The sequence below is a fragment of the Amblyomma mixtum genome, chromosome 2 (genome assembly GCF_055824585.1).
Source record: "Amblyomma mixtum isolate Tamu chromosome 2, ASM5582458v1, whole genome shotgun sequence".
In the NCBI taxonomy this organism is placed as follows: Eukaryota; Metazoa; Arthropoda; class Arachnida; order Ixodida; family Ixodidae; genus Amblyomma; species Amblyomma mixtum.
In genome coordinates, this window is record NC_143013.1 from 268297129 (window position 1) to 268308818 (window position 11690).

Consider the following 11690-nt stretch of genomic DNA (forward strand, 5'->3'; position numbering starts at 1 on the left):
GCTTAACGGGACTTGTTGCTAGGTTAGGTTTCATCCATCGGAAACGTAACAGCGCAAACACAGGAAAGATGGACGACACTAGGCTGTATCCCTGTTTTGTCCGTTCGTTTGTGCCTCTCTTGCGCAGCGTGTCGACGCTATATTGCTTTCCATTCGACATTTACACCCGTACAGCCTACTGAATAAAAAACAGAGTGACTCCGCCATGTCTATATACAAGCCGAATGGGCCGATAAAAGCTGCGTTCCGAAAGAACTTCGAGGAAAACGGAAGCACGCGGGGTACGGTTGTTGGATGTGGACGTGCAACAATTTGGTCCCTGCTATTTCCATTGCACGCAATTTGTAAGGAGGACTCTTATTTATGGCAAACGGTTTGTGGTAATTGCAAGAGTGCCGCGAAGACGCATTTCCAGCGCTTGCAGTTCCAGAGAAACCTCTAGGCACGTTGCTTCACAGCGTGATCGTCAGCAGCGACGCGGTGGTTCATTCTACGATTTCGAAACCACCGCGGCCCTTTTCCGCGGTTTCAAAAGCGGCCGGCTGAATTATACCTGATGTTTGTCTAGAGAGAAGTGCCCGTTCGATGGTTACTGGTCGGCTTTTGCTTTGCCTTTTTTATTTTTTATTCACATCAAACAAAAGCCTCCTTCAGCGAGCCGCCTGGCAGAGACATCGTGTATGGAGGAAATATGCACACGTTAGAAGGACGTTGAGGGAGAATCTTTCACATTTTTGCACTAAGTAAAAATGAATTTCTCGGCTCTTTCTGGCTATGTTGGTGCTTGCTCCGCAGCGAAACACAGGTTTTTCTTTCTTTTTTTTATTCCACTTATGTACGGAGCATTTATTGCTGCGAAAGCATTGCTGCTTTAACCGCCCCCGGAAATCTGGTGTCAGTTGAAGTAAAGCCTCCACCCTCCATCGCCACCCTGCGGGAAGCACCATCCACCTCCTCGCCCCATCCCCGTAGCTTGGAGACAACCGACACACCCACAGCCATCTTCTATCGATGGATCCACCCTACCCATGCCGACATTCATGTTCCAGAAACGCCATGCGCCCCATCGACTCTACCCTGCAGAAACGGCACCCATCATTAACTCACCTACCTCCACCTTTAGAAGGGCCTCCACTCACTCACTAGAAGCTTACGCACGTGCGGAACGAAAAAGCGACAGCGAAATCGAATTCAAATACGTAGTGGGAAAGCCAATTGCACTCGAGAAGCACCACCCAACACCCACCTCTTTACACCACACCACTACCCTACTAGGGCTGCTCGCCCACCCACTGCCACTCTCGACACACCTTCGCCCACCTTCCCCCCGCAGAAAAGAATGGTACCTAGGGATTTAACGTAGTTAAACAGAGTAAACCCAGTTAAAAAATTCAGGGGGCACTTTGGCTCTATAAAGTGCTGCAAGGTGAAAGCCTTTTCTGGCGCACTGTTTGGCACTGACTGAGAGACTGTGCTGTACTAGTGCTTTATTTGACTACACACTTTGACTACACATTACAACTATACACTTTGACTGCTTCTTTAGCACGACTCTCTCTCTGTTTCGATTAGTTCGGTTGTATCCATGGCTCTGTTCGCAGTAATGACATATGTAATGTGGTCACCCGCGGACGCCTTACGCCCCTTGTCGAAGCAGGCGACAACTATTTTATTAGTTGTCGTCTGCTCCAAAAGGGGGCGTCAGGCATCCGTGGTTGACCTCATTAGTTCGAATCCGCACACTCTGACATCGTAACCATTTCAACCAACCGAAAAGCGTGACACCTCTGCTGACAACCTTCTGTTGACAACGATGAGGCATTAAAGGCTTTCGCCTGAAAGGTGCACTGAAGAGGATTCTGAACTTGTCTTTTTGCCGCGGGAACTCGATCTACACGTTCCTAGCATTCTTAGAAACCGCAACTTATTGCCTTGCATGGCCGATTTCCCTAATTAAATCGAATTAACGTCCGGCTCCCGCCCTTTTTTTTTTGAAATCTGCCTCGTACGATGGGCGGAGTCGACCAACGCGTGAAGTTCCTTTCAGCCAGCTCCGTGGAGGCTTTGCTTTCGCTTTATGTTGTTTTTTAGGTTTCCATGAATAAATAGTTTCATTCGCAGATAATATAGCTGCAAAATAAGCCCGCAGAAATAAAAATACGCGCGGACTATTTGCTACTACGGACTACTACGTATTGCTCCGCCGATGGCAGAGCGGCAAGCCGCCACGGGACTGGGTGAAAGGCACTCCACGCGTTGGTCGACTCCGCCCACCGTACGAGGCAGAATTCAAAAAAAAAGGGCGGGAGCCGGCCGTTAATTCGATTTAATTTGGGAAATCGGCCACACAGGGCAATAAGTCGCAGTTTCTAAGAATGCTAGGAACGTGTAGATCGAGTTCCCGCGGCAAAAAGACAAGTTCAGAATCCTCTTCAGTGCACCTTTAAAACCGAAACTTACCCAGATGTCTAGAGGCATCTCTCTCTTATCTTCCTTGCTGTGTCTCTCTGCCTGTTAATTTCCACCGGGACTGACCGAATGAGCATGTCCGGTTGGACCACATCGCGGCATGCCCTGTGATCATCACTGTGTACAGCGTGCATACGTATTTCTAAGGAAAGGCGATTCGGGCTCGGCTCTCTCCCAACAGTGCGATAGAATGGCAGCCTTTAACGATGCAGATAGTTCCATTGATCGATATGGGCAGAACAATATTTCACGTTAAAAATCTTATCATAACTACGGGTGCTGTCCGCGGCATCTCTAGAACGCTAGCGAAGCTTAGTATGCCGCACAGTCGTCGCATCCCGTTGTCGTTACGCGCTTACGACTTTCGCGACAACGAGGGCTTTGCTGCAACATTAGTTATAGTGCGGCGGAGCCAACTTCAAAAAAAAAAACTGTATGTTGATATGTTGGTTTTACCGCTAGGCAAAAATGTACTGCCAGCAAGTCTCATTTCTCTTCCATTTCTTTTTTTTTTTTTCCTTTTTAAATCAACAGACGTTTACAGTTGTGATAATGCGAATTTCAGCGAAATCTGGAATGGTGCGAAACACTGATGCCAGTCTGAGTGTTTAGTAATTCTAGGTGCGTGATTTCTGTCGCGTCTATGCCGCTGTACTTACTCTCCTTTGCACCACAGGTATGTTCTAATGAGTTCCGTCTGCTGAGTGTTGGGGTAGCTTGGTGCAGTAAACACTCAAAAGTTGTGGGGTACGGCCACATAGTGTGTGAAGTATTGGGGTTGGGGGTGCGCTGTCCGCGGAAGATATCGGCATCATTAACGACGACGTGATTTCGCCTAATGCCCAATGCATAGCTGTTTCTGTAAAAAAAAAAAAAAAAACTGTCATTTCTTTGCAGCGAAAGCTGCTAGCTCAATTCAGCGGAATGAAGAAGCGAAGCGTGCTTCGAGAATAGTCGTTATGACATTCATCGCGCGCGGGAGATAATGAGAATCCTACGCAAGGGGCTCTAGAAGCACACTCCCTCAACCAACCTTGTGTTATAATTTCGATCACTTGCCTTCATTCGTAACTTCTGGAATGTTGCTTCCTAGTGGATTGAGCATCCGCCTCGCATGCGGGAGGTGCGGGGTTCGATCCCCTGTGCTGCCAGGTGCACCCCGGTGACACAATGGGCACAAGCTTTACCCTAGCCTGGCGTCTTCTTTGGGGGAGAAATGTTTGGGAAATGGGTCTTTGACTCCGCTTCGAGTGCACAAAAACACCTTGTGCCATGGCGCTGTTTGGCCATAAAAATTCATAAAAGTCATCTTATGCTGCCACAATATTTCTTCTGTTACGTCAGTGAAATTGAAATTGACCAGTTGAGTGCTTCCTGCGTTCAGAGAAATAGGGTCAAAACGGGATGGCTTTTTTTTTTTTTCATAAAATAAGCAATAAGCATCCAGCACGTGACGAGCGTCGAGATGAGATAGAAAGTCTCCAAGGCAGAGAAACTGCATCATCAACTACGTCTGCTGCAGGAATGAGTAAGACGGTTGTGTCCGCACTATGCACACAGTAATAAAATAATTACTGAGCCGGTTCAAGTAATCGTTTAGCTCGTAATGGTGCTGCTTTTAACAGACTGGTTGTAATGCCGGAGGAAGTACACGGGGTACTGAACGAAAACGTTCACTAAGTGTTGGAATGCTGCATGCGCTATAGGATTTCCCGCTAATCAGGAACAGACAAGTCAGCGCTTTGAAATCACTTCTGAGCGCTCTTTATGGCTCTTAAATCACCCTTTAACAGCCGTTAAGGCCATCGCGACCGTAAACCAACCGTGACAGCGAACTGTGAGCACAGGGGTCGAGCCCACGGCGCATCTTGGCTGTTCACGCTGCAGCAATAGAACGTTCAACTAAAAATGAGCGTCCACAGGTGATTCTTCGTTTAGCAATAGAAATGAAGAAAATGTTGAAGCAGCGCTCTCGTAATGAGACACAAGTTACATCTTAAACTGTGAATGGAGTAATGTGGTATAAGGATGTCATGGGATTCGTGTGTGAGGAAGGAGATTATGGTCAAAAGTGAGGGCTTCAACGGATAACGTGACAGTTAATGAGTGACATATAACCCTTTAATGAGAGCACCGGGATTAAATCAGTCATGCGACTGATGGCAGTCGCCACTGATGATGGTCACGTGATGAGGACATCATTCCGTGCGACTACGCAATCTCCGCACAACAAACCTTCAAGAACAGGTGACGCTGTGAAACGCAGCTGCAGAATGACTGGGAGAAAGATGTGATTTATTTCCGGTTTTAAGGCGAAAGCCTTTAATGGCTCATGCTCGCGGTGTCCGTCCGTGCGCTGGAATCGTACCAACTGTGGCCTCTCCTCCGCGCAGCGGCGCAACCTTCTCCCCTCCTTAGCAACCAGCGCGCCGGTAGGGGGCACAGCTGTGCACAGCAACCATGACGTCAGACAGTGGCGGTAGAACGAGTGCGCGCGCGTCGGCGGTGGCAGCTGCATCGCCGCTCCTTCTCCAGACGTCTCGTTGCAGTCGAGTGAGTGAGATGCATGGCTCCGAAGCAGCCCAGTGATTCCGCGCCAAGCGGTTCGGGGAAGCGGAAGCACACTTTAGAATTTCCAAAGTGTCTTCGGTAATTTTTCAATCCCAGAAATAACTAAGGGCCCTATACACACTGTGCCTCCTCCTCCTCCCCTGTGTCCGCAGGAAGCAGCGGCGGCTGCGCGGAGGTGCTCTGGAGCCCGTTCGGGTGGTGGAGTGGGAGCGCTGCCGTGGCCGGCACCCTCTCTGCCCGGACAAGTGCCTCGACATCTACGACCCGGTGTGCGGAAAGGACGGCCGCTTCTACCCTAACCTGTGCATCATGCAGCGACGAAATTGCGGGTGCGCATATTGCTTGTGTGCTATTCGTAGGACCAAGACATACCTGGGGCCGTACTATGTAACGATTCATTTCATTTGGCCCTCTATCATTAGTTGCTGCTCCATGTGACGTAGGCCGTAGGAGAAGACGTCACGCTGCCAGCTGAAACACGCTCGTGATGCCATTTACTTGCTTAAACGAGTTGCGCACCCATGAAACACTGGCGCGCCATGTAGGCGGAACACGACGGTGCGTTTGACCGTTTGACACACCTCACGCACTTTATCGGCGCTAATTTAGCATCGGCAAAGATACTCCGCGGTTACTGTGCGACATACTGGCGCAGCATGGTTCGTGTGACTCAACCGGAGTGGATACTGCAGTAATAGAAACAGAATAGTGGATGCTCACGCAATAAATGGTAGCTACACTCTAAACACAAAGGAGTAAAGAAAGGAGTAAGCTGTACTCTAGGGCACTCCCTTTTTAAGAGCGAGTGCGCTAGAGAACAGGTTACTCCTTTTTTTACTCCCATATAGGCGTATTCGTGTTTGGAGTGTAGCAGCGGTGCCGCGACAAGATGAACCGTGTTTGTGATTGGTCGTTTTTGCCGCCCTACCTCCGGTCGCTTTCGCCACGGTTGATGTCGCGGCCAAATGAAATGAATACTAAATGAATCGTCGCAAAATACGGCCGCTGGGTAACACAATTATTGGGCAGCGATAACCGTTTTATGTCATGATATACGACGGCGATACCAACGCTGTTTACGCTATGCAGGAAGCCTATATAGTTATCGAGGTGAAAAAAGGTAAAAGGAAAGATATATTCTCATAAATGCGGTACGTATCCGATATAGCGCTTAAAAACAGCTCAGAAGTGAAGTGACAAGAGGGACAAATACACAGGACCTGTAAGTAGTGGAACAACACCAAATCACCCAAATTATTTCACATCCATATATTTGGGTCTTTATGGCTCACAGCAAAGCCGTTGTGGTGGTCTGAATAAAGTGAAAAAGTTTAAGAAACGAGCAAGAATTCGACTATACTAGGGCACACTCTAAACAAGAATACGCCTATATAGGAGTAAAAAGGGGAGTAAGTTGTCCTCTAACGCCCTCTCTTTTATAACAGGAAGTGCGCTAGAGAACAACTTACTCCCCTTTTTACTCCTTTCTGTTTAGAGTGCAGTTAACCCACATGCAGGAACTATTGACCAAAAAAATGACTTGACGAGATAACATTTATCAGCGGTCGCGAGCTCGCGAAGCTTCTCCCTGTATCCCACTTTTCTCGTCTTTTTTTTTTTCCAAAATGTATATTCGTACTCTTAGAAGCAAGCATTTATGAAATTTGGGTGAATGCTTTTTAGCATTAACCAGTAATTATTCCAAACACATGCCATTTTTCCTTTCCAGGAAGGTCGTCGGAACGCAAACATTGGCTGTCTGCATAGCCAGCGCCAGAGGTGAGCTCTTCTTTCTGCTCTTGCCGCCGAAATTCCTCAGATCGTAACAATGAAGCTGTACGCATCCGGGGATTCCGTGGCGAGCCTGCAACGCACAACCTCCAGAAAAAAATTAGAATCCGACGTATGATCCTCCATTTCACTGTCAATAGAATTAGCCGCTTCCTCTAATCGAAACCAGTTATACATTTCATTCGCGCCCGTGTGGGCGTAGGAGTGAATGTTGTTGTATGACATTAGGAAAAAATGGTATTGACTCCGCGAGGAAGTATTCCGCAGAAAGCCTTGGCCGATGGTTCTTAAGGGTAACAGACTGGATTCCAAGGGAAGGGAAGCGTAGCAAGGGGTAGCAGAAAGTTAGGTTGGCGGAGCAGATTAAGAAGTTTGAGAGGATAGGGTGGCCGCAGCTGGCACAGCACAGGGTTAATTGGAGAGACAAGGGAGAGGCCTTTGTCCTGCTGTGGGCGTAGTCATGCTGATAATGATGAAGCAAGACGAAGAGTGGAAAGCGAAAGAGACAGGTTTATTCACAAAGGAAGTCATACAGGAAGGCCTGAATGATGGTTCTCTGGCCTGCTGTACTCTGCACTGGGGAAGAGGAGGAGGGGAAAAAAGAGTGTTATGATAGGTGAAGATGGAGGAAAGAGTCTACGGGACATATCGCCGCAGCATATTTCACGGCCCAAAGAACTTCAGCCATATACAACATACACATACAGCGTATATACAACTTCGAAAAATAAAGATGCACTAACCGCTCGCGCTGTATAGCTTTTCACCGCTCGCCCGCATGTGCGCAGAGGCCCGCAAGCTGGACTCGTGCCCCCAGGATTGCTCGGAGCTGTACGAGCCCGTGTGTGGCTCCAACGGCGAGGTGTACCTGAACGAGTGCTTCTTCAAGAAGGAGACCTGCGGGTTCGTATTCACATACACTCGCATCACTTGTACATACGTGCACCCATGCACAAACTAAACTGACTGCGCTCACAAATCACTAACGTGCTCGCTTGGTGCTACTGAACGCTATCCTTGAAGGCGAAAAAAAGGAAAACGTTCTTGGTAAGTTATGAAGTAATATTTCTCGTAAGGTCTTGACTTCTGGACGCTCTTAAGATCACCATTATCAGATGCTCTTCATCCCGATAGGGATGTGGTAGAACAACGTTGCAACATGCGTACGATGGGTTCGCCCGCATAATTTTCGCACTGACTATAAATCGAGAAAAGGCACCAGCAGAAAACTGGAAGTTTCGTACACTCTAAGCACGAATACACCTATACGGGAGTAACAAGGTAGTAAGTTGTCCTCTTAAACACTTTCTTGTATTAAAAGGAGCGTGCTAGATGATGCTTTACTCCTTTTTTACTCCTTTTTCTTTAGAGTGTAGAGCAGCACACTAGCGACAAGAGTCTCCATTACCGTGCTAGCATATCCTCGTAAGGCACTGCGTACATCACAATGCACATCTGTCGTTAAAGGTGTTTAAAAAAGCCACAGGGACACCTAACTACGTTATGTGTTGGCAATGCGATAGCATTAGAAGCTGTTGATGCCTTTACCAGAAGTGACGGCACTTCTTGTCTGACAACGTCACTGCAAATCCGGTGACGTCCCTTACCTCCAGCCAATGGAGATTACCGGTTCTGGTGACGACACTCCTCTGCAGCCAATGTGCGAATTTTATGACTGACGATGTAGTTTTTCCCCGACGAGGCCTTTAATGCTATTGCATAATTAAAAGCGCGTCCCTTCTGTAGCCTAAGTGTAACTGGAAGCCAGGATACTCAGTGGGCTCACACATAGCGCACATTTCATGAACTGTATCGTAGGGGCGCTCTGAGCAGCCTTTCACGTTAGTTACTTTTTCTAAATCAACTTTCTGCTTCCGAAGGCTTCTTCGCAAGCAAGCATCATCTGTGAGGAAAGCATGCTTATCCACTTTTTCTTTTTTTACGTTAAAGAAATGCATTGTATTTACGGACGCGCACCACAACCGCACGAGATAAGTGTTGCCCATAAAACTGCCCCTATACCTCCCCACTATTATAAACGTATGCACCTTCCTCAATTTCGAGAAAGGTTCCCTTTCCTCGATGTTCCCTAATGTTGAGGAGCATGCAGTTTGCTCACGTTCCGCGACGTTGGGGAAGGTTCTTCAAGGTTGAATTCGGTTAAATTTCATGATATAAGTAACAGGCTGTATGGTGGGCACACCTGTGATCCACGGGGTGGTGTTGGTGTTGGTCGTGCAGGAGCAAGGAGCCCGTTCAGCTGGTGCCTCTGAATCGGTGTCTGGAGCCCCCCAAGTGCCCCAAGCGATGCCTGCCCATCCTGGACCCCGTGTGCGGATCGGACGGACAGCGCTACCTCAACCACTGCCGCATGCAGCAGAGAAACTGCGGGTGGGTGGGACATTTCAGTTGCTGTTCATCATGGACGTCTGTCCACTGTCATATCAGGACAGCAAAAGTGTCTTGCGTAGTTACCTGCTCTGCACGAGCGCATTAAAACAGCTCAGCCAATGGCAGCTGCGACGAGCAAATTCTTCTGCATTAACAGGCACCCAATTTTAGGATAGCTGCGCCCGTCGCCACACCCCCCTCCCGAATGTCCACACCCGCATGAGACAACTATAGTCGGGTGCAACTCAAGAACGAAGCGGCTTCCCCCCCCCCCCCTTCCAGCCAATGGCGTCGGCCGATTCTCATGAACCTGTTAGCGTGACAATGCAGGGAGTGGCAGATGAAAGGGGATAGTCCCCTCCCTGCATTGTCATGCCAGCAGGCTCGTGAGAATCGGCCGACGCCATTGGCTGGAAGGGGGGGGGGGGCCGCTTCGCTCTTGAGTTGTATCTGACTATAGTGAAACTTTTCCATGCCGGCAGTCGACACAAACGTGCTAGTTGATATATGGCAACACTTAGCGGGGCACGTGGTGCGAATACGAAGATTTGGGTAGGAAATGACAGGAAGGAAATGACAGGAAGCCCGCTCTCTTGTCTCACTCAGGAGACTTAAGCAGGAAACGGCAGGACAGAACGACTGTGCCAGCCTTCCTACGTAGTGCTCTCAGCATCACCGCACCCGGCGCAACGCAACTGGAACGCATCCGAAAAGAAAGATTGGCTCGGTTTATAGGTATTTAACGTCCCAAAGCGACTCGGGCTATGAGGGACGCCGTAGTGGAGGGCTCCGGAAATTTCGACCACCTGGGGTTCTTTGAGGTGCACTGACAGCGCACAGTACACGGGCCTCTAGAATTTCGCCTCCATCGAAATTCGACCGCCGCGGCCGTGATCGAACCCGCGTATTTCGGGTGAGCAGTCGAGCGCCATAACCACTGAGCCACCGCGGCGGCTTAAGTAATCACAGGGCGTTATTGGGACCGTGTAATAATAAAGCACCGCTCCTCTCGTGCGTTATTATTTATTTATTGATACGGGAGGCCAATAAACTGGCCCTAGCAGGAGGGGCAATACAGTAAAAAGTGTGACAATGCAAAACAACAATAAACAATTATTCGTCTTCTTAGTCTTATTGGGTTATTGGTCTTCTTGTTGCGCCATGATTTTCTTCGTGAAAATACCCTGATTCTCCTGAAGAACAATCTGACCGTCCCTCCTTAAAAACTAGACTACACCAGGCCAGTGTACTTAGTCGGCTTCAATTATCTGCTTCAGTGGCCGCGAAAAATCCGTCGCGATAAATATTTTGTCTGATTATCTGCCGGAAAATTTACATTTTCGGCGTAAACTATGTATTCGTCTTTTCTTTTTGCGCATAGTACGATCATTTCAAACGCTTTGGAGCTGTGAAAAGTAAAAAAGTAAAAGTAAAAAAGTAAAAAAGTGACCAACCCTGTGCACTGCCGGATTCGTATTCATTTTGATGCGGTAGCATTACAATTTTCACGTCGGAAAAATTCGTCCGTCCGTCCGAAGCCTCTGTTTTCAGGAAGACGAAAAGATGGTGTGAGGCTATAGTGAGGCGACGGGTGGCGAGTGAAAAAAGGAGGAGGGAAATCTCTCCACTTGCAGGGGAGAGGAAGATGAAGAGAGGATGAGAGGAGACGGGTGGCGCGTGTTACCCGTGAATGATGGGCTGATTTCATTACATGTCATTTATTTTTTTCCCTTAAAAGCCTGAAGGCATTACATAACGGGGAATATCACGACACCTGCTCACGCGGTCTGAACCTGTCAGCCGCAGCGTCTTTTCCTTAAGGATGAAACATAAATGCTAACGCATACTCGGCCGCATCAATCGCATTGATCGTCTATGATTTCGTTAACGTACTAAAATTTCTTTCTTTTCATTTGCAGCCGGAATATCGTCGTCATGCCAAAAAGCTTCTGCTCGTGATCGTCGCCGTGTCCTCATTGTTTTCATTTTTGTTTGGTTGCCATTTTACGAGATTCAATAAACTTTTTTCGGAAAAAAAAGTGCTCTCAGTACTTGTTCTGGTGTCCCCGAAAAATGCTCATGTGTTTGGAGAATATGCTTTAGGCAGCGGACAGGACATAAACAGCATACTTCTGCAATACGATGTAGTATCTGCATGCATGAATAGTTACTGTTTCACCCTTGTCCAATGCTATATGCGGTTCAATTCAGCGCCATCGTTGCGGCACGGGACCTAATAAGCGCAATAATGGAAGCTGAGCGTATGAAAATGGCAACTAGGAGTTTCAGGAAGAAAAGAAAGAGAGGGAAATGGTAAGATATAGAGCAGCAGTGAAAGGACCATGAAATAGGTGTGTGCGCTCTAGCTGTGCGAGACACATCTCAGGGATCTAGAAGATCCACCGTTAATCGATGGCTATGTCTGGGAGGGGCAGCAACATAACAACGGAAATGGAAGATGTATACAA

The 11690-nt window shown here is 48.1% G+C and overlaps 1 protein-coding gene across 1 annotated transcript in view; it reads left to right on the forward strand.

Annotated features, from left to right (window-relative positions):
• Positions 1-11261, forward strand: part of LOC149363921 (uncharacterized) — a 29422-nt gene extending 18161 nt beyond the window's left edge. The window contains exons 4-8 of the mRNA XM_089573912.1: positions 5193-5369; positions 6770-6819; positions 7620-7734; positions 9073-9222; positions 11142-11261. Of these exons, the coding sequence (XP_089430038.1) occupies positions 5193-5369; positions 6770-6819; positions 7620-7734; positions 9073-9222; positions 11142-11181 (532 nt within the window). The 3' untranslated portion in view covers positions 11182-11261. The remainder of the gene's footprint in view (positions 1-5192; positions 5370-6769; positions 6820-7619; positions 7735-9072; positions 9223-11141) is intronic.
• The last annotated feature ends 429 nt before the right edge of the window (positions 11262-11690 follow it).